General features: G+C 38.4%; 2 protein-coding genes across 2 annotated transcripts; both read right to left on the bottom strand.

Annotated features, from left to right (window-relative positions):
* Window positions 1–1,851: 1,851 nt before the first annotated feature.
* LOC306962676 (aminopeptidase Ey-like) lies at window positions 1,852–10,469 on the bottom strand. Its single transcript, XM_079555901.1, has 21 exons — window positions 10,382–10,469; window positions 9,091–9,795; window positions 8,310–8,452; window positions 8,090–8,226; window positions 7,884–8,010; window positions 6,983–7,137; window positions 6,548–6,661; window positions 6,319–6,462; window positions 6,142–6,207; window positions 5,872–5,937; window positions 5,013–5,188; window positions 4,712–4,788; window positions 4,495–4,628; window positions 4,363–4,418; window positions 4,024–4,171; window positions 3,848–3,939; window positions 3,672–3,782; window positions 3,379–3,546; window positions 2,463–2,603; window positions 2,268–2,349; window positions 1,852–2,204 (listed from the first exon to the last, which is right to left on the bottom strand). The coding sequence occupies exons 2-21, from the start codon at window positions 9,681–9,683 to the stop codon at window positions 2,052–2,054; spliced, it is 2,883 nt and encodes a 960-aa protein (XP_079412027.1). The 5' UTR covers window positions 9,684–9,795; window positions 10,382–10,469; the 3' UTR covers window positions 1,852–2,051.
* Window positions 10,470–13,176: 2,707 nt separating this feature from the next.
* ap3s2 (adaptor related protein complex 3 subunit sigma 2) lies at window positions 13,177–18,094 on the bottom strand. The gene is made up of 6 exons (XM_079555736.1): window positions 17,902–18,094; window positions 17,036–17,127; window positions 16,451–16,562; window positions 16,136–16,207; window positions 14,082–14,189; window positions 13,177–13,873 (listed from the first exon to the last, which is right to left on the bottom strand). Exons 1-6 carry the CDS (start codon window positions 17,968–17,970, stop codon window positions 13,748–13,750), a joined length of 579 nt encoding a protein of 192 aa, XP_079411862.1. The 5' UTR covers window positions 17,971–18,094; the 3' UTR covers window positions 13,177–13,747.
* Window positions 18,095–18,494: the final 400 nt, after the last annotated feature.

Below are 18,494 nucleotides of genomic sequence, written 5' to 3'. Positions count from 1 at the left end.
AGCTGTTTATAGCCCTCTGTATCTCTTATCAAAGTTGAGAGGTTCATCATGTTGTATCACGGTAATGCACGTGATTTGTTGTCACATGAAAGATAAAAATGGTGTTATGTAATTTATACATTTTAATCTTATTTTGTTTTAGTTCATATCAAAGTTTATCTTCATTTTATTTACTAAATACATAAATGTAAAAAATGACACAGTCCTCAAAGAATAAAGTAAAAGATGCAGTCATATAAAAAACAACTGTACCTTTGATTCACTTTGAAAAAGACTGACCACAGTGGCCCGTTTATTGACAAACCCTGCACAAGACACAGTGTCAAGAAGTTTGAAGGGCTTATGTGACCTTTACTTTGAACTGCTGATAATCTGAAACAAGTGGATGTCATGCACTATGTCCTCGATGGATATGGAGAGAGGGAACCTTTTTATCTAACATATGTAACTCAACACAAAAAACAAACCGGTAATAACATATGAACAATTTATTCAGATTATATGATATCATCACAATAATATCCCTGAAATAGCAATAACAAATCAATATAACACTCAAAAGCAATAGAAAGTTTGTCTGTGCCTTACACAGAATTAACAAAATTGTATTGGTAAAAACTTTACAGAACAACAAACAAATAAAAATATAGTACAAATATATTATACACTGAGGACTGGACGGTCTGTGATCTTGGCCCATCTGCTCAGGGACTCCCATCGGCCCTGTCCGTCCATGGGAGTGGATTTTCTCCTTCTCTGGTTCTCCCCGAGGTTTCTCCGTTTTCCCCCTGTTTTTTTGAGTTTTTCCTCACTGTGCTGGAAAGTCTAAGGACAGGGGACACCCGCGCCGCTCGTCACCACCTGCTGCCGACGTTTATTTGGACATTATGTTTGCCCGGATACATCATTCGCCTGAACTTTACATTATCATGTTTATTGCTCTGTTTTATTGCCTTAATGTTCGGTGCAGCCCTGTGAGGAAACTCCTGTTGTGATATTGGGCTATACAAAACCACTGATTGATTGATTGATTGATTGATTGATTGATTGATTGATTGATTGATTGATTATACAGGTTTGTGATGCCACTGTTTATAAAATAGTGGTATTAAAGGAATAGGCCACCGTTTTTACATACTAAGATATGTTCTTACCTCACTTTAGACGTGTTAATATATCCCCGTCTGGTCTTTGTCCGTGCGCTCTGTCACGCAAACGGAGCACATACGCAGCCTCTCCCACATGTCACATAGCTCCGAAAAAGCTCACGATAGAAGCTACCAAGCTCTTCCACGTGTTCCCTATTTAAATAAAGTTACGTGAAGTGTTTTCATGCGAAGTATATTTACCCAGAAATGTAGCATGTCGATTTTATAAGCAGATAAAAAGGGGGACTATATTGTGAGGCGTAATGATACGAGGAGCACAGCGTCCGCGTAGTAACTCCTAAAGACTTCCCCCGCTCACTTCCGTCAATAACCTTTAGGAGTTACTGCGCGGACGTTTTACTCCTCGTATCATTACGCCTCACAATATAGTCCCCCTTTTTATTTGCTTATAAAATCGACATGCTACATTTCTGGGTAAATATACTTCGCATGAAAACACTTCACGTAACTTTATTTAAATAGGGAACACGTGGAAGAGCTTGGTAGCTTCTATCGTGAGCTTTTTTGGAGCTATATGACATGTGGGAGAGGCTGCGTATGTGCTCCGTTCGCGTGACAAAGCGCACGGACAAAGACCAGACGGGGATATATTAACACGTCTAAAGTGAGGTAAGAACATATCTTAGTATGTAAAAACGGTGGCCTATTCCTTTAAAGTAACAAAATGCTGTAAGATGGCAGCTTGTTGTTTTATACATTTTGCATGAGCAGAAGAGACATACAATCAAGTGTAATTCATTTGGTCACCTTCACAACACTGTACAAAACAATAATTTCAACTAATTACATCACCTCTGGCTTACACAATGTCTTTCTTTGTGCAACAGTCATTCAGAACTGTGAAGTCTTTGGACATGACCTTTTTATTTGTGCAACAGTGTTTCAGGCAGATTCGTCACTAAACCACTTCAGCACTGGGGCTTTGTTTTCTGCCACCCATTTAATGTTGGCTGTGGTCTTCTCTATGGCCTGCTCCATGGCCAGAGTGGCAGAACCAAATCCAATATCATGGTGGTCCGCTTTAAACTTCTTTAGCTGCAATGCAACAATACAATTAGCAGATGATATTTCACTAAACCAAAACCTTTTTCTTTGTACCTCCTCCAACTCAAACTCTGTGGAGAATCTTCTTGTGATTCCATGAATGAGGCCAGCAAAGGAAAAGGATCCGCTTCCATACCTGTATGGAAACATAATGTTTAGTATAAAATGTTTTGATATTATGTCTGTGGTCAAAGTTTCTATTGGATTTATATTTTACAGAGCTAAAGTAGTTGAGAAAAATCAGCTTACTGCTCAAAAATATATCTCCATCTGGCTCTGACAAAATCCCATGCTAGAGGCATCCCCACAATGTTTCTGGAAATGGACTGAATGGTAGAAGTAGCATCCTGCTTTCGGATTTTGGATGGATCAAGTGTGTACTCTAGATATCTGTAAAAGTACGTTTGAAATCACAAACAAAGAGAGGTTCGTTTCACAGATGTACTGATCCAACGTTTTTGCTTCCGATACCGATACTGGGGGTTTGAGTACCTGCCGATATCCGATATTAACCGATACCAAGAGACTTTCTTAAAAGTAGTTAAAACAATTGTGAAAACAATTGTCCTTTCCTCCAATGTGAGATCAATAAAATCGGATTTTCTCTTGCAAACAAGATGTTCTCAAGTATAGGCTATCTATTAATAAGGTGTGATGATAAAACATTAACTAAGAATAACTGGAATAGGACTGGCTATTTAGGTTACATTAATATGAACAACTCACATGAATTGATCTGATTATTACAACTTGCATAACACATGTTAGATCAGTTATTCCTTAACAGCATTTAATAAACTAAAATACAAACAATTACTTCATTTTATTAGGCTACTTTATGTGTTGATTAGTTGATGTTTGCATTAGCATGCTACCGTTAACTTTAGCATACTGTTGCTAGCCGCTGCGATCAAAAATGTGTTTGCGGATAAAACTGAATACTCCAGGTCCTGCCCTTCAAAATGACATACAGCACGCCTTTATTCACTTAGATTTAGACTGTGAAAGTTGAGTTTTAAAAGTGGTGAGAGCCAAAACTGTTATCGGTACTGTTAACGTATTTTTTGGGGGGATATTGGGTGCCTCCCTAGTTTGTTTGTTCTACTCGGTCAGGACGAACTCTTGGATCAAGTTTATGTGCAATAAAAGTACTGTACTTTCATACCTGTTCAAAAGCCAGGGTGCTTGAGTACAAGCCATGGCCTCCCTGAGCCTGGACGCCTCAGATGCCACAGTTGCATTCTTGAACATTCTCCAGGCAAAGTCCCACTCCTCATGTCCACCAAAGGCCACTGCGTAACAATAAACAGTACTTTTCAGGTTGGGATGGATCCTACGAGAAATAAAACGGGTGTGATTAAGAGCGGTCAATATACACATGAACCAATGCATTTTGAGCTCCTTTTTACTGTGATTAGATACTGAATGCTGTGTGACCTCGTGTTACTGAATACTCACGGATTGTGAGCTGGATTTTCCATCCACTGTCTGAACCAGGTTTTGGTGAGCTCTCTGCACTCTTCCACTCCCATCTTACAGCCCATCGAAATAGCGTTGATCTGATTATACCTAAGAGTGAAAATTAAAGTGTTTATTTTATTTACCGTGCATTATCACTTCATATAATTTCTTACTGATCAGAGTGGCCTGCTGGTACTTTGGTCCAGTTTTCAGTCATCACTTTGAAGTGCTCATATAGCGGTAGAATTTGTTTCTTCAAATAACCCTACATAAATTATTCATAGGTGATTATTCCATAGCCATCTTTTATTATTTATGTGGGAATGTCATAATGATAAAGAGTGCTTACCTTTAAGGCTCCATAGACCTCAGTGCGATCGAACATGAGGATGTAGTAGTTGAGGTTTCTCAGTGCTGACTCCCAGGGGATGTATCCCGTCTCCTTTGACAGATATTTTGTTGTCTTTAAGGCCAGGGTGGTACTGATTATTTTGGCTCTATGAAAACGGACATAATGTATGTTGATATGCAACAGATAATTTGTCTAAAAATATGAGTATGCTATGGAATAGGGCCATGCAATTAATCAAAATTAATTTGCAATTATAATTATTACACAAATCAGTTACAATGACACTAGTTATGCGACATGTTAATGCACGTCCACTTTTTTCCCATTTGTCTTTACCTTGCAAGGTTGAAAGCATCATCTATGATCTGGGCTCTGTTTATGACTGATAATGCCTGCAGAAACAGACACATAATCAAAAAACACATTTTTCTAAGTAACTTGATAAGAAAAAGGCTGCAAGCAACTTACCCTATGATTGGAATCGAGCAACATGATGAGACGATCCCAGTTCCCTTGATCATAGTTGACTCTGAAATAACCTGACACATTGGTGTTTGCCAGCACCCACTCGTTTCCCGACACCTTCATGTGGTTGTTCGAGTCTATAACATCCAAAAATGTCACAAAATAAAATAGTTATAAGCTTGACAATACTTCTTTTTTCTCAAACGTGCGAATGACAAACCTGTTCGATGAAGGAGCCAGAACTGCTGTTGATCTACACCTGACTTCACCCATTTAATTGGGACAAACCATGTGTAGCTGAAAGGGAAACAGATTACAAATATAAAAATGTTGAGGATCCTTGCAGTAGAGGACTAATAATGAATGAAATGAATTACATTTATCTTACATTTATCTTTGTTTTGCTACTATGTTACATTTGGAGTAATGTAAATGTTTAATGTGCACATATTTGTAACTGTATAAGATTGGCTTCTTTCATTCACGTGAAACTTACGAGAAAAGTTAAAAGTGATTCCTACTTATACTGTGATGTTCTTTCCACGATTGAGTCGGGGTCCAGCAGGAAGTGCCTTTGGCTAATGCTTCCAGTTCGAGTGTCAATAGTGACCACAGGAAACCCCATTTGTAAAGTCCACCGGTTCATAATGTCATGGACAGTGTGAGGAATTTCCAGACCAGGAGTGCTCTGAACCGCCTGAAACATGAGACAATAGTAGTATTTTAACATATTACCTCAACTAGCCTAATAACCAGGGTGACCAGACGTCCCAGTTAAGGTAAAGTCCAGATTTTGTGGCACATTTTGCTTCCCCCATAAATTCAGTTTTTAAAGGGGCTAGATGCAAGTTGGCCATTTTATACTCACTACTGCCACCTCAGGTCATGCATGTAACTGCACCCTCTATAGTAACAACTTTCCGAGTGACAGTGCAGGATTTTAGAGGCAGTTGAAGTAAATAGGTCTGGGCTCATTCTACACATTAGGACATTGCTTGAACACGTAGGGGAGGAAAATACATTATTTTAACATTTTTAAACTCTGTATAGTTTAATGTGGAAAATCTGGTCACCCTACTAACAACATAATACTCTGTAAGGTACGTGAGAGTTGTTTTATCATTTATTAGTGTTACTGCAGTTAATTATAAACATAATTCACTATGTTTTAAAGATGTCTGTGTAGGCTCTCAGTCGTACAGGAGTCGATCATCTTCAATGAAGGTTCTTGAGTCATCATCTGTCCTCTGTCGTTGAAGTGTCGACACTTCAACGACAGAGGACAGACGATGACTCAAGAACCTTCATTGAATATGTATTAAAGACATATTTCACCATTCTTTTTTTTCACCCAGAATTGTGTTTTGAAACTAAACCGACCTGTTGGAGGTGGTCCCAGAGGTCTGTGTAGACTGTGTTTCCAAAAGAAAATGTATTTAGGTAAGACTGTGAAAACAAAAAAAATGCATTTTTCAAACAGTTGTGGGTTTTTTTTACCCAAAATTGCTGCTTCTGTTAAAAAAGGTGATTCACATTTATTACAAAAGACTGACATCAGACTGACAACTGTTGACCACAGTCTTTGTCATGCTCTTTCCTCTACACAGTATAAGTCATAATTTAAGAGAAAACAGAAAACAGTATACTCACACTTAGGCCTTTGGCGAACACAGGTTCACTGAGAAATTCAGACAACATTCTCAGCACAGCAGCTCCCTGAAGACGAAAAGTTAGGGTACATTTGAAATAGAAAGTTACTGTACTGTCCCAATAAGGTGGCTAGGAAATTGTCAAGCTGATTTACCAAAGGATAAGTATAAAGAGTACCTTACTGTAGGAGATGGTGCTAAACATCTCACTGATTTGGGCAGGAGTGCGGACTTCATCCTCATCACAGGACAGTGGATGCGATGAGGCCAGAGCATCTACCCCAAATACCCTATGCACGTCATACAGGACCATGTGATCTTTCTGCAAAAAAAAACAACAACAACTTTCATTTCTAATTGTAAATCAGACTGCCATTTTATTTGTTGTAGCATTTTTAATCTCTTACAATATTCCAGGTGGGTTCAGCGTGGTCAGCCCCCAAGTACTCCACATATGATGCAAAGCCCTCATTCAGCCACAGGTCGTTCCACCAGCGCACTGTCACAAGATTGCCAAACCACTAAAACAGAGAATTGATGAGGAGTTTTATTTTCCAGCAAAACACTTGTCAGCAGTAGTGACTGATCCTTTTGGCATGAATTGCGCGTCAGCAACATGTATGGACGAACATACTCCCTGATCCAGTTAAGTCAGCTACAATAACAGTAAATAGCGAGTACTGACAACTTCCCAAGTGACTATTTATCAGAAAGATTCATTTTCCTGAGAAACATTTGATAGCCAAAAAGTACAAAAATTATTATTATTAAAAAATCCTGGCTTCAACCAACACACATTGGGGTGACATACAAATGAGTTGTGTCTCCGTGCGTTGGCTCACCATATGTGCAAGTTCATGGGAGATGACACTTATAACTCTCTCTTTGTTCCCTGCTGACGATATGATGGGGTCATAGAGTAAAGCTGTTTCCCGGTATGTGACCAAGCCCCAGTTCTCCATTGCACCAGCGTTGAAGTCAGGCAGTGCTATCTGATCTGCAAAAAAAAAGGTTGATTACAATTCCTGACCCATTAGGAATTGGTTATTATAAAAAAAAATAGAAAATTAAAGGTAATGCTTGTAGGAAGTGCCGCTACAACTTCAGCTGAACTTGGATTGCTTTACCATATGAAGACACTAGCACAGCTTCCACTTTCTGTCTGTACTGCACATGTCATTCCTGATTTGAAAGCTAAGAATCTCAAGAATTCAGTCACTGAGCTTTAACTACAGGAGCTGAGATTGTGGAGGTCCCTTTATGTTTTCCTAGATTTAGCCATATAACCCCCGTGGAGCCAATTCTGCTTTCTGATTAAATTCCGGCAATTGTTTTGAAAATCTAAACAAATAATGTAAACATAAACTGCTTTTATACAATGTAATATACTTTTTTCCCCTAAGATTATAATCAAAATTACAGTTATGATCAGTAAATCAATACCTGATGTCACAAAATGGGTGACAGATAGATCATGTTTATGAATTATTTACTAAAAATCTTACATAACCTTAAACCCAGTTATATTAATTTCAGTGGTTCATGATGATGTTCCAGGTTGATCAATATATAATAATATAATGTATTACAATTAAATTCCTTCATATTTATTTGAAGTACTTGATGTTCAAATCCTAATGTTCCATTTTAACCTCAACAAACCTTACCTAAATTGTACTTCACGATTGTCACCGTCAGATAACTTCAAAAGCACTTTTTTTTTTTTTTCATATTTTGCCATACCTGACTTGGAGAGTGGATAAGCTGCATTGTAATAGCGCTCATAGAATTCAAGGATAGGGCCTGTGACATTGAGAGCATAGTCGCCCTGTCTGTCGTCTATAGCTTTTCTCCGGGCCCAGATACGGACCTAAAACAAAACAATCCTACTGTTAATAACACCCATGACGATAGTAAAAGCACTGACATACAGAACAAATTATTCTCACCAAGACATTTTTCTGTGTTGAGCGAATGTCAGCAAAGTCACAGACGATAAAAGCCAAAAGATATGTTGACATTCTGGCTGTGGGCTCGAATGTAGTTATTTTAACAGACTCTCCGTCAATGAGTGTATCCACTTTGTCTATATAAAAAAAAGAAAATATCTGAACAATTGTAGGTCTTTTATAAATTAGAGCAGGATTTTTGTCTTAATATGAAACTGACCAGTTTCTTTGCCATTAGACAGAGCTACAGTGTCTCGACTGTGAATGACGGTGACATTAAATACAGCTTTCATGGCTGGCTCATCGAAACATGGGAATGCTTTCCTGGCATACGTTGCCTGCATCTGTGATGTAGCAACAATTCTGCAATAAAGAAACATTTCATAATACAGGCTTCATGGACGTCTAGTGATTTTGCTTTGCCTTTAAAGTGATTCGACCCATGGTGTAGTTAAAACAAATTTTAGGGGGAAAAAAAAGGATTGGGTGGGTGGGAGGATGGGAATATACATCTTGCCAAGGGCAATCATTGAGGAATTTTCCATTGTTGTAAATATTTTTACGAAACAAAGAGGGAGCAAAACTTTAAAAGGATACTTTTGTCCAAACTTTTGCCATTCCCAATATTCCTAACCCATCTCTAACATCAGTGCGTTTCACAACACTGTCACAGAAACGCTAGCAAGAACTAGCCTGCAAGCTTGCAATCAATAAAAATGCTGTATAATTACAATGACAGTCTTTTTTTCCACAAACCACTGCAGAGTCAATATTCTGAAGGAGAACAAAACAAATGTTATTTAAACATCTTTGACAGGGGCTGACCATCCTCAACTTAATGAACACAGGCCATAACAACCTTCAGAGCTGCATACTTATGACAAGCTTGATACTCATGCACCCAAATTAGTCTCAGTCTGGAGCCCTGAAAATCACTGTAGTTCTTACTTTTTTGCAGAAACCCTGCAATTTGGACACAAAAAATGCTCACAAATACTTACTTCTTTACACCATTCTCTGTATATTCACTCCTGTAGAAGCCTTCCAAGTCATCAGCAAGCTCGCCCTGAAATCTTGTGTGGAGAACATACGTCTCCCCCACTATTAGAGAGCTTTGGAGCTGCAAAACCAAATAGTGGGTTTTTGGTACAAGCCACGACTTCTCTACAGCTGGTGCAGAGTGGTGCTCAGCAGTCAGCTGAGCCAAATGCCCATTGAAACTAGTAAGATTGAGCTTGTTGCAGTGAATAATGACCAGATCTGTTGACTTCACACATTGGAAGATCACATATGATTGTCCAGTAAAAATGTACAGTCCATCAGCGTTGGGCTCCAGCCTGGGCCACAGAGTTAGGTTGTAGGATAGAGGAAGCAGTGAGTCTGGAAGTCTGTAGCTGTCCCAAGGCTCCATCGGGGTAGAGGGGGTTGTGGGTAACGTAACACTGGCAGTGTCCGCATCCCCAGAGTCTCCGCGGTTCTTTGCTCTTTCCTTGTCATATGCGATGGATAAAGCTATGATTATGACCAGTGCGCATGCAGCCGTTACCAGCAGCCCCAAGCAGGTGTTTTTACTGATGTGGTAAACCTTTCCCATGGTTGGTCCAGAGGTAGACGGAAGAGTGCTCAGCCCCTGGTCCCCTGGTACAGCCGGTGTCTTCTCTCCTCGGTTAATAGTTGAAGAATTAACATAGCAGAAAAGCCATTACCTAAGGACATACAAGCAGCATGATTCAGCAACTTCTAGGCTGAGGAACTTGTTTGATAGGTCCACACTCAGTAGACTAGCATTTTTACTATTAATAACTTGCCTGGCCTGCCAAACTACATTTGAACAGAAAGTAGGAGTGTCTGGCAGGCCAGGCAAATTAAGAACATTGAAATTCTGTGTCCACCAAAGTTTGGCATTTTTACATGCATGCACTGTCCCAACCAAATAAAACAAACCAAAAATTACAACTAGCAATATGGCTCTAGTGATAAATTCTGAATGAGCCTTACATGATTTCAATATTAAAGATATAAAAAAGAAGCAAGAAAGTGCTTTCTACATTTATCCATTGCCCAGTAAGGTGCAGCTTTCACTAAAAGTGGAGATTTTTAAAGAATAATCATTAACAAAAAAAGATGATTTGACCATTGCGTTCAGACTAGCTCAGATTTCAATGTAAAGTAATATAGAAGATAGATAAATAGAAGAGAGATACTCTCTGAAACCACTGAAACTAAAATGCAAAGGAATGTCATACTGAATAATCATTTGAAAAGCGAGCCATGCAGTTAGAGTTGCCATACCATGAACTGATACTGTCCCAACCCATTCTTTTGCTTGAGGTGAAGTCTTTCCAAGTTCTTATTAAGATCTTACAGGCACATAGCAGAGAGTGCGAGTGAGGAAAGACAAGGGCTCAAGACAAAGTCATGTCAACCGCTTAGAATAAAGAAACTCCTCCGAGACTAACTCTTACCACATGTTCTGTAGTCAGCAGCATAATAAACAGGGGCAATGGAAAGATGCCTGCCATAGTCAATAATGTAAACATCTTGACAGTGAGAATTGTGACTAACCAACCACAATGCTAATAAAGTTTATAATAAGCCACAAAAAACATGTCAGATAAAAGAGCCAATGTGTTTTCTAATTCTTGCAGTACTTTGGTTTGCTTATTTAACAACTCAGATCAGTAGTTCTTACTGTAACGTGTGGTACATGTACCACTGGTGCTTCTTGGGCTTCTTCAGGGGGCTCAGGGTCATCTAAACTTTTAGACTTTACTTTTTTGTATGATTTCATTAACACATTCAAGTTGCGTGTTTTTCTGGTTTAGATAGATTCTGATTTGATTTTTACAAAGCCTTGGTGGTACTGAAGGTCAAATAATTGATGATGTGGTACTTGATGCTTGATGTGAAAAGATTGAGAACCACTGATAAATACAGCATATACAGTAATAAATCTGAGACCATCGCACTGTGTAACCAAAGATAAGTGTGAAAAGATAGGCAGCTCGTAGAACTGAACACTACTATAAATGCTGACAGTGCAGCAGTGTCCTCGATGACAAGTGCAGGTGTTTCCTTCAAACCGTTATCGTGGGAGTATTCTTCTCTATTTTTCATTCATGCCTCAGCAGGCAGGTCCTATTGCGTTGGGAACTAAAGTGCGTCACTCACTTTTCACGTCCTCTTTCACGCGAAAAAACAAGAAAACATGCCGTTTTCTAGTAACAGATCTGTAGTAAATTACCAGATGTTACTCTGTCAATGTTTCCTAGATCTGTGGGAGTTCAAGTTGAGCCAAAAACTTTTTTTGGCACAAGGAAGTTAAGTGCAGTGTAAGTATGCACATATGCGAGATTATAGTATAATGATGTGATAGAAGTCACTGATGAAAATACTATATAGTCACTATACTTGTGAATGATTACTTCATCTTGACTTTAATTAATTTGTTATAATAATGCTTTTACCATAGTACAGATGCTTGTTGACACAATAAAAATATTTAAGGAAGAACTAGTATAATATAATGAAAACAGAGAAAAATGACTGGCTATGAGTGTAGAATGCAGTCAAAGAAGGTTAGGAGACACTCCGACCAATGCGTTTCGACAGCTATGTCTTCATCAGGGCAATCACAAAAATTGCCCTGATGAAGACATAGCTGTCGAAACGCGTTGGCGGTTTTTAATTACTTTGTCCATGCCACAATAAAGGATTTATTTATCTTTGTCTGCATTCTACACTCATAGCTCATTTTTCTCTGTTTTCATGCACTATTGGCTCCTTGAAAGGGCACCCGGTGTTCACTATAACTTGTTACACTTGTGGGACCCAAAGCAGCGCTCATTTTCTATTTTCATAAACATAATATAATATTGAATGGATTTTATTAGTATTACGGTATTTACTAATATGAAGTGTTCAAGCTTCTAAAATCTACCAAAAGTATCCTCCTTCGACTCATAGAGCCCACAAAGACAAAGCTTTGTGGGGCTGTGCTTTTGTCAAGGTAAAGACCACTGGAACAGCAACACTTTCATTGTGCCAACAGAGGCAGAGATTATCTTGCGAGTGGGAATGTTTATCTTGGGGGCCCAAACTCACATATTTTCATGGACTAAATAATGACAACAATAGAGTCATGTGACGCTCATTTGTTTGTGCTGTTTTAAAGGGACCCCATTGACATGTCTGGCCCCAAAGTGGCCTAATAAAAGCCTGTCTGCTCATATGGTAAGGCTACTATTTTATATATGGACTTGGTTATGGAGAATTACTCGTACATCTGGAAATAATTGCAACTGGAAAAACGCTACTTTGCGGTAAATCTTCCTTGAACATACATTGCTTTACATTGTCTTATGGGGAGCATAAAATGTCAATTGATTTTAGGATAGACATTTTGGCACTGCAATATGAACCCATGGTCTATCTATACGGAGTAGATTAATCTCAAATCAGCCAGCACACAGTGTTCGTTTGCTTCCTCATTTGTCCACATTCCACAATGAACAAATTGTCTTAAAGTAAGTCAGTAAGTGTGAAGTGCTATATCCTAGAGTTGCAACATATGAGCATTAGAAGAAACATTTCTATGTAGCATTGATTGCCAGTAACATTGCCAGTAAAGGGAACTATGCAATAATGACTAACAAGCCACAAAGAGAGTGGTGGCATGCACATGTTGAGTTTGTTCAAATATAAAACAGATGAGGGAGTACGTACCAAAGGGACTGAAGCCGGACACTCAACTGCAGGCTGTGGAGCAAGTCTGCCTGGGAATGAAGTCAAAGCTGATGTAAAAGCCAGTCTGCAGCTGTGAGGAGGGAGGGAGAACTACCGCAGGTTTTTTCCTGCAGATCAAGGGCGGGATCAACCCAATTTCCTCAAACTCCTTCCCTATATCTGTGGAAAAAGGGAGGCTGTGGAATGTGGTAGTAATTGAACAAATAAGTTATGTTTTGGGATAATGTTCTTACCTGATGAAAGAGAAATACAGTAACTAATTTTAATTTAATTCTACGAGTCTCCTTTAAGAAAAGTTAAACAATTACTAAAAAGTATTTTATTTGAGGGGAATGTCGTTTTCCACCAACACAATATTTGATAAGTTATTATAATTTACATTATGGACAAACATTGATCTGAAACGTACATGACCATTGAAACATTAATCAACATTACATTTAGCACATTTACATTTGGCCAGATCCAAGCAAAATTCACAGAACTATAATTCACACAAATCACAAAAAGAAAAGCTTTGACCCCAATTTACTTTAAGTAACACAGATGCAAACGATCAGATTAGACTGTTACACTGTTGAGCCCAAATGTCCAAAATCCAATCACACGGTAGCTTTTTCAAAACTCTAATGGCGTTAACTGACAAAATGAGTATTATATTACATTATTAATACCAAGGTAAACTATTTCAGTAAATAAAAGCAGATAAGTGAACATCAGAATGTATAAGTTTAGGTCACAATCAATCACTTTAGGAATTAGACTTCCTCTTTTTGTGCAACTTTGACAACTCAAGTATCTCAAAATCAAAAGTAATCCAGTTATCTCGTGAACACAACATAAAAGTAAGAAATGTATTTGCAGGTTCCTTAGTCTATTTTCCAGTTCCAGAAACATCCACCAGGTCTTTGCTCAGAAAGGGGAGAGGCTGGGGACCTTTATATTAATGTCTCCAATGTTAATGTTGCGAGGAATTTCTGGCAGGTTCATGTTTTTCACCGCTGAGACTGCTCGGGCCGGTGCTGCCGACAGACCGCCCTGAAAAAATAACCAAAAATGTTAAAAGCTGGTATCATATGCCATTTCAATGCCCATTACATTCAGCTAGCCCATTTCATGCATGCTTCCATTTGAGTACTGGAAAAAACGCTATAGGGACGCATACATTTCAGTGTATTGTACAAGAAACACATTTATTTTCTCTATCAGACAAAAACTGTCATTTTAGAAAGTTTAAAATTCTAACCTCTGATTTCTCCATTCGATTTTGCACCTCCACCTGAGCAACAATCTCATTCATGTTTGTTTCGAGCACCATCCCTCCCATTACAACTTCTTGTAAGATGTAATGGACCTGTAAAAAACAGGGCAACAATGAAATTGATCATTTGACATGATAAGGTCCATAACAAGCATACAAACAAAAAAACAGTCATTGTTCTAAAAAGCAAGAACGGAACATTCTGAAACATTGTGGAGACTGATTTTTTTCAGGCAAATGTCCTTTGTATTTTGGGAAGAGTTACGGTGTCAAATGCCTGGTCTCTGGAATGCACTTCTTAGAGGACAGGTATAATTTACATCTGAAGGCTGAAGACAACCCACCCCATCTACTGAACAAAGAAATCCGGTTATATTGTTGTAACACTAAACAGAAAACTTCCGTCAAAAACTGGAATTTTCTAAAAACAACTGTATTTAAAAAGCTACTATGGGGTAAACACAACTGCAAACCAATCCAAACAGACCACCAACAATTCTACAGGGGTGGTTAACGGATAGTTAGCAGAAGTATTCGGGTGAAAATAGTTTAATCTAGGGAACATTCCTATGGCCAAACCCCACTGCACCACATGACATCAATTTCCTGCTGGGAAAATTCAATAAAGATGGCTGAAGATGTGTCTGATTAGTCCAAAGCAACACTTGTAAGTACTTTAAATATTAGAAGAGAGCATTTGATGCTAGACCATTTTTGGTGTCTCTGAAGAGAATGAGTTAAAAAGGAAAAAAGTCAAATTTTGCATTGTATTAATTGTGCTTTATACTAAATTAAAATAATTGTTCAAACAATGCAGGTGATCCTTAGAAAAAAAACAGTATTACTACTTCCAAGTTGCGTGCTTTGTCAATGAGTTGAGTTGTGCATGCGCAAAAACAAGAGAATAAAACGCAAGTTGGGACATAAGCATTTCCCAGCATTTTAAAACACACACCTCAGAAAGAGGCAGTATTATAACCAATGGGTGAGGAACTAGCTTCTCTATGGTCCTCTTGGTAGGGAGCTGACATTGCAGTAGTACCACCCCCTAGTGGCCAGGGGCGACTGCAGAAGACACTTGGTAAGCAGCATTCTTATGAGTACTTTGAACTTGGCCCCCAATATTTTTTTTATTTTGTCTAATTTTTTTTTGTATAAATATCGCTATGGCCCATGTGACAACGCTGGACTAAGTGTCATGTTTTTGTATATCAGCACTCAATTGTGGAAGCCTTTTCAGTGCAGCCAGGACCCATCCGGGCTGAGTTTTGGGACCTTCCTCTGTGATACTGAGTGATACTGACAGCCACAGTGACTTACCAGCTAACAAATGAACAGGCCTGCCTTTGTTTTTAGGTCCCAACCTGTGCTCTTTAGCCGTCTTTCCACTGAACATGGTTCTACTGCGAAAGGCACGGTCTATGTGCTCGCATTGTCACGTATTGACACTACCTAGAACCGTTTTGTAAGCCGCAATGAGAAGAAATGTGGACAAATGCTGCCTTCTGGTGGGGGTTGTGGAATCATTCAGAGAAGCCAAGGCTAATAATACTGGAAAAAAACTGCTAAAATACGAACTATGAAGGTAAGCAACATGCAAATGTTATGCTAACACCAGCTAAATTTGCGCTAACAGTGGCTAAATGCTAATATCGGCAAAATCCCCTTTTAGAACAGCGGTATGATGTTGTGAAATATTCAATCCGTATGACCTGCATGTTAATAGTAAGGGCTGTCCACTCTTGCCAATGAGAGGCCAGCAATCTGTTTATGTCACGTTAGTCACGGTTTAGCGCGCTTTGGCCACAGCCAGAGGTCTGTGCTGAAACTTACACCTGGTCAGACCGATTTGGCCCTGGCCTTGGCAATCGAAAAACTCACCCATCCGAGTTGACCAGGCACTGGGCTTTGTATTGTCTGCCAGTGGAAAAGAGGCTTTTCCCCCCTGTTTAAGCATGTGTAACTCGACTTAACATTGACCAAGCACGTATTTTGGAAGTGAGGAATCAAGATACAATACATCTGCTATGGTAGTTCACCTTATCCATGTGAAATATGAGGTCCAGTTCGCACACATTTTCAAAACACTTGTCCAGTGTTTCCACAAAGACCTGGAAAAAGAAAGTAAAGCTTTGTATGATCTTACAGAAAGTAAAGTGTACTGTAACCATTTCTGTTAAAAAGATGCAGAAAAGTACAAAAATATCATTTCATGTGTGCTGATGGGTAAAGAAGACTCTGTGAAATTCGGACATGTTATCAAAGCTTGTGTTCTAATAAATTGTAACAAACAGCCTGGAGAGATACTCTGTAATAATAATAGCCGATAATAGTTAGGGAAAAATTGTGCAAACCTGTATCAAGTCCAAAATGCCAAGCTCACTCTCAGAGGAGTCCACACAAAAGACAAAGTATAGTGTGGCGTAATGCCTGTAAATCAGTTTGTAATCGGAGCCACCGATGAGACTGCAAAAAAAGGGAAAAACACACTCTATAAAATGCTGCTGATAATAGTGGTTCATTGAAAACATGTTTCAAATACAGGCTTTGTTGTCATGGAAATTGCTGTACAAACTTAATTTTTCTCCTCACCAATATTTAATCTGGAACAACATAGACGTCGTACATAATCAAAAAAAGATTTTTTTAATACAGAACTGGCTGCGATAAATTTTATGGGAAATGTCTCTTTTCAGTTTCATTACAAGAGCAAAAGCTTGTATTCAAATTTTAAACATTAACATTTTCTTACTAAATTAATTTAAAAAAAAAAGGTTTTAAAGCAAGTAAAGCTAAGAGTAATGGCACCATCTAGCGAGTAATGCTGACACTACAGCTGCACTCAGTAACATCTGCATCAATTGCCACAACAGCCACTGACACATAACGATAAAGCACTCCCAACGCGGGGTATATAATGACACTTGTGAACAGCTTACCTCCCTCCCTCCAAGAAGTTGCAGACATTGTCATCTCTCTTCGACACTAAATGGAAGGTCTCACGAATAATCTGCTGTTGCATGTCCTCTGCCTGCAACCGTGCAACAACAAAATGCATAAAGAAGAAACGAAAGAGCATTAATGTTTACTATTTATCGGGCAAAAGTGATCATGTCATCAAGTCATGACATTACCACTGGAAGAGTTTATTTGCAAAAACAGATGTCTCGGTTTTGAATGTATTTAAATAATAAGTATAACTTAAGTATAAATTACATATAGTAACTTTGGGACTTTTGTCACTGTACTTTACAGATGAATCAGGTGACACTGATTTTGATTTAGATTAGGATAAGTGACTTCACATATTTAATGTATAGTTTGGTTTCACTTGATTTTATTATATTTATTTATTTATTTATTTTTTATTATTCCTATATTGCCGATTTTATGTGCAGCACTTTGGAAACCCTTGTTTATAAAATGTGCTATATAAATAAAGTGGATTGGATTGGATTGGATTTAAGCCCTAACATAACTCTGGTCACTACAAACACTTGTACACAAGTAGAAAATTACAAGCATACATTGATTTATTTTATTTTGTTCCAAAGGCATGTGTCTGTCCACTGAACTTATCACTTGACTTGGAAACACAAAAATATTCAGATTATACTTGATTACAGTTAGTATTTAGCTACATCAAAACAAAACGGGGCAGGCATTTTAATATAGACTAACAATCTAAACTACTTTGAAAGCAAAATAGCAAGTCAATCAGAACACTTATATTTTCAACACTAAACAACATAGCATGATTGCTCTGTGTTGCTCTCAATCTAACGTTAGTGGGAAAGATACTTACAAAATATTGATAAAAACGGATAAGCCGCGGCTTGCCGTGGTTGTTGAATATCAAGATCGCTTTAATCATTATGTATTATGTAACAGAGACTGTATATGATGCAAAATTACTTAAAATCCAACTAAGTATTATTACGATGACATTAGCCAAGCGCTAAGACGTTTCAGGTAGCCCGGATGTTGACATTTACTTCCGGTTGTGTCCACACGTTCTAAACTCGTTCTGAAACATATCGAATAAAATGATTCCCCTAAGGCATAGGTGTATTAAAACAACATTTCCATGCAGTAAATATGTTAGAAAATGTGCATTATTATTCACTACTTATATAATAGTAAAATTATTTTAGTAACAGTAAGGAGGATGTTTGAAACATTCTCTCTCTCTCTCTCTCTCTCTCTCTCTCTCTCTCTCTCTCTCTCTCTCTCTCTCTCTCTCTCTCTCTCTCTCTCTCTCTCTCTCTCTCTCTCTCTCTCTCTCCCTGACCACGATCATTTACACTGCATTACATAATATGCAATGCTGGCGTATAATGCAGGGAAAACTGTGAAACAATTGGACCCTATGTATCCGTCTGAACCCCTCCGGACCAC

Source organism: Gobius niger (genome assembly GCF_951799975.1).
Source record: "Gobius niger genome assembly, chromosome: 4".
Taxonomy (NCBI): Eukaryota; Metazoa; Chordata; class Actinopteri; order Gobiiformes; family Gobiidae; genus Gobius; species Gobius niger.
The sequence above is the reverse complement of the archived record's forward strand: the minus strand, read 5'-3'. Positions and strand labels throughout refer to the sequence as shown.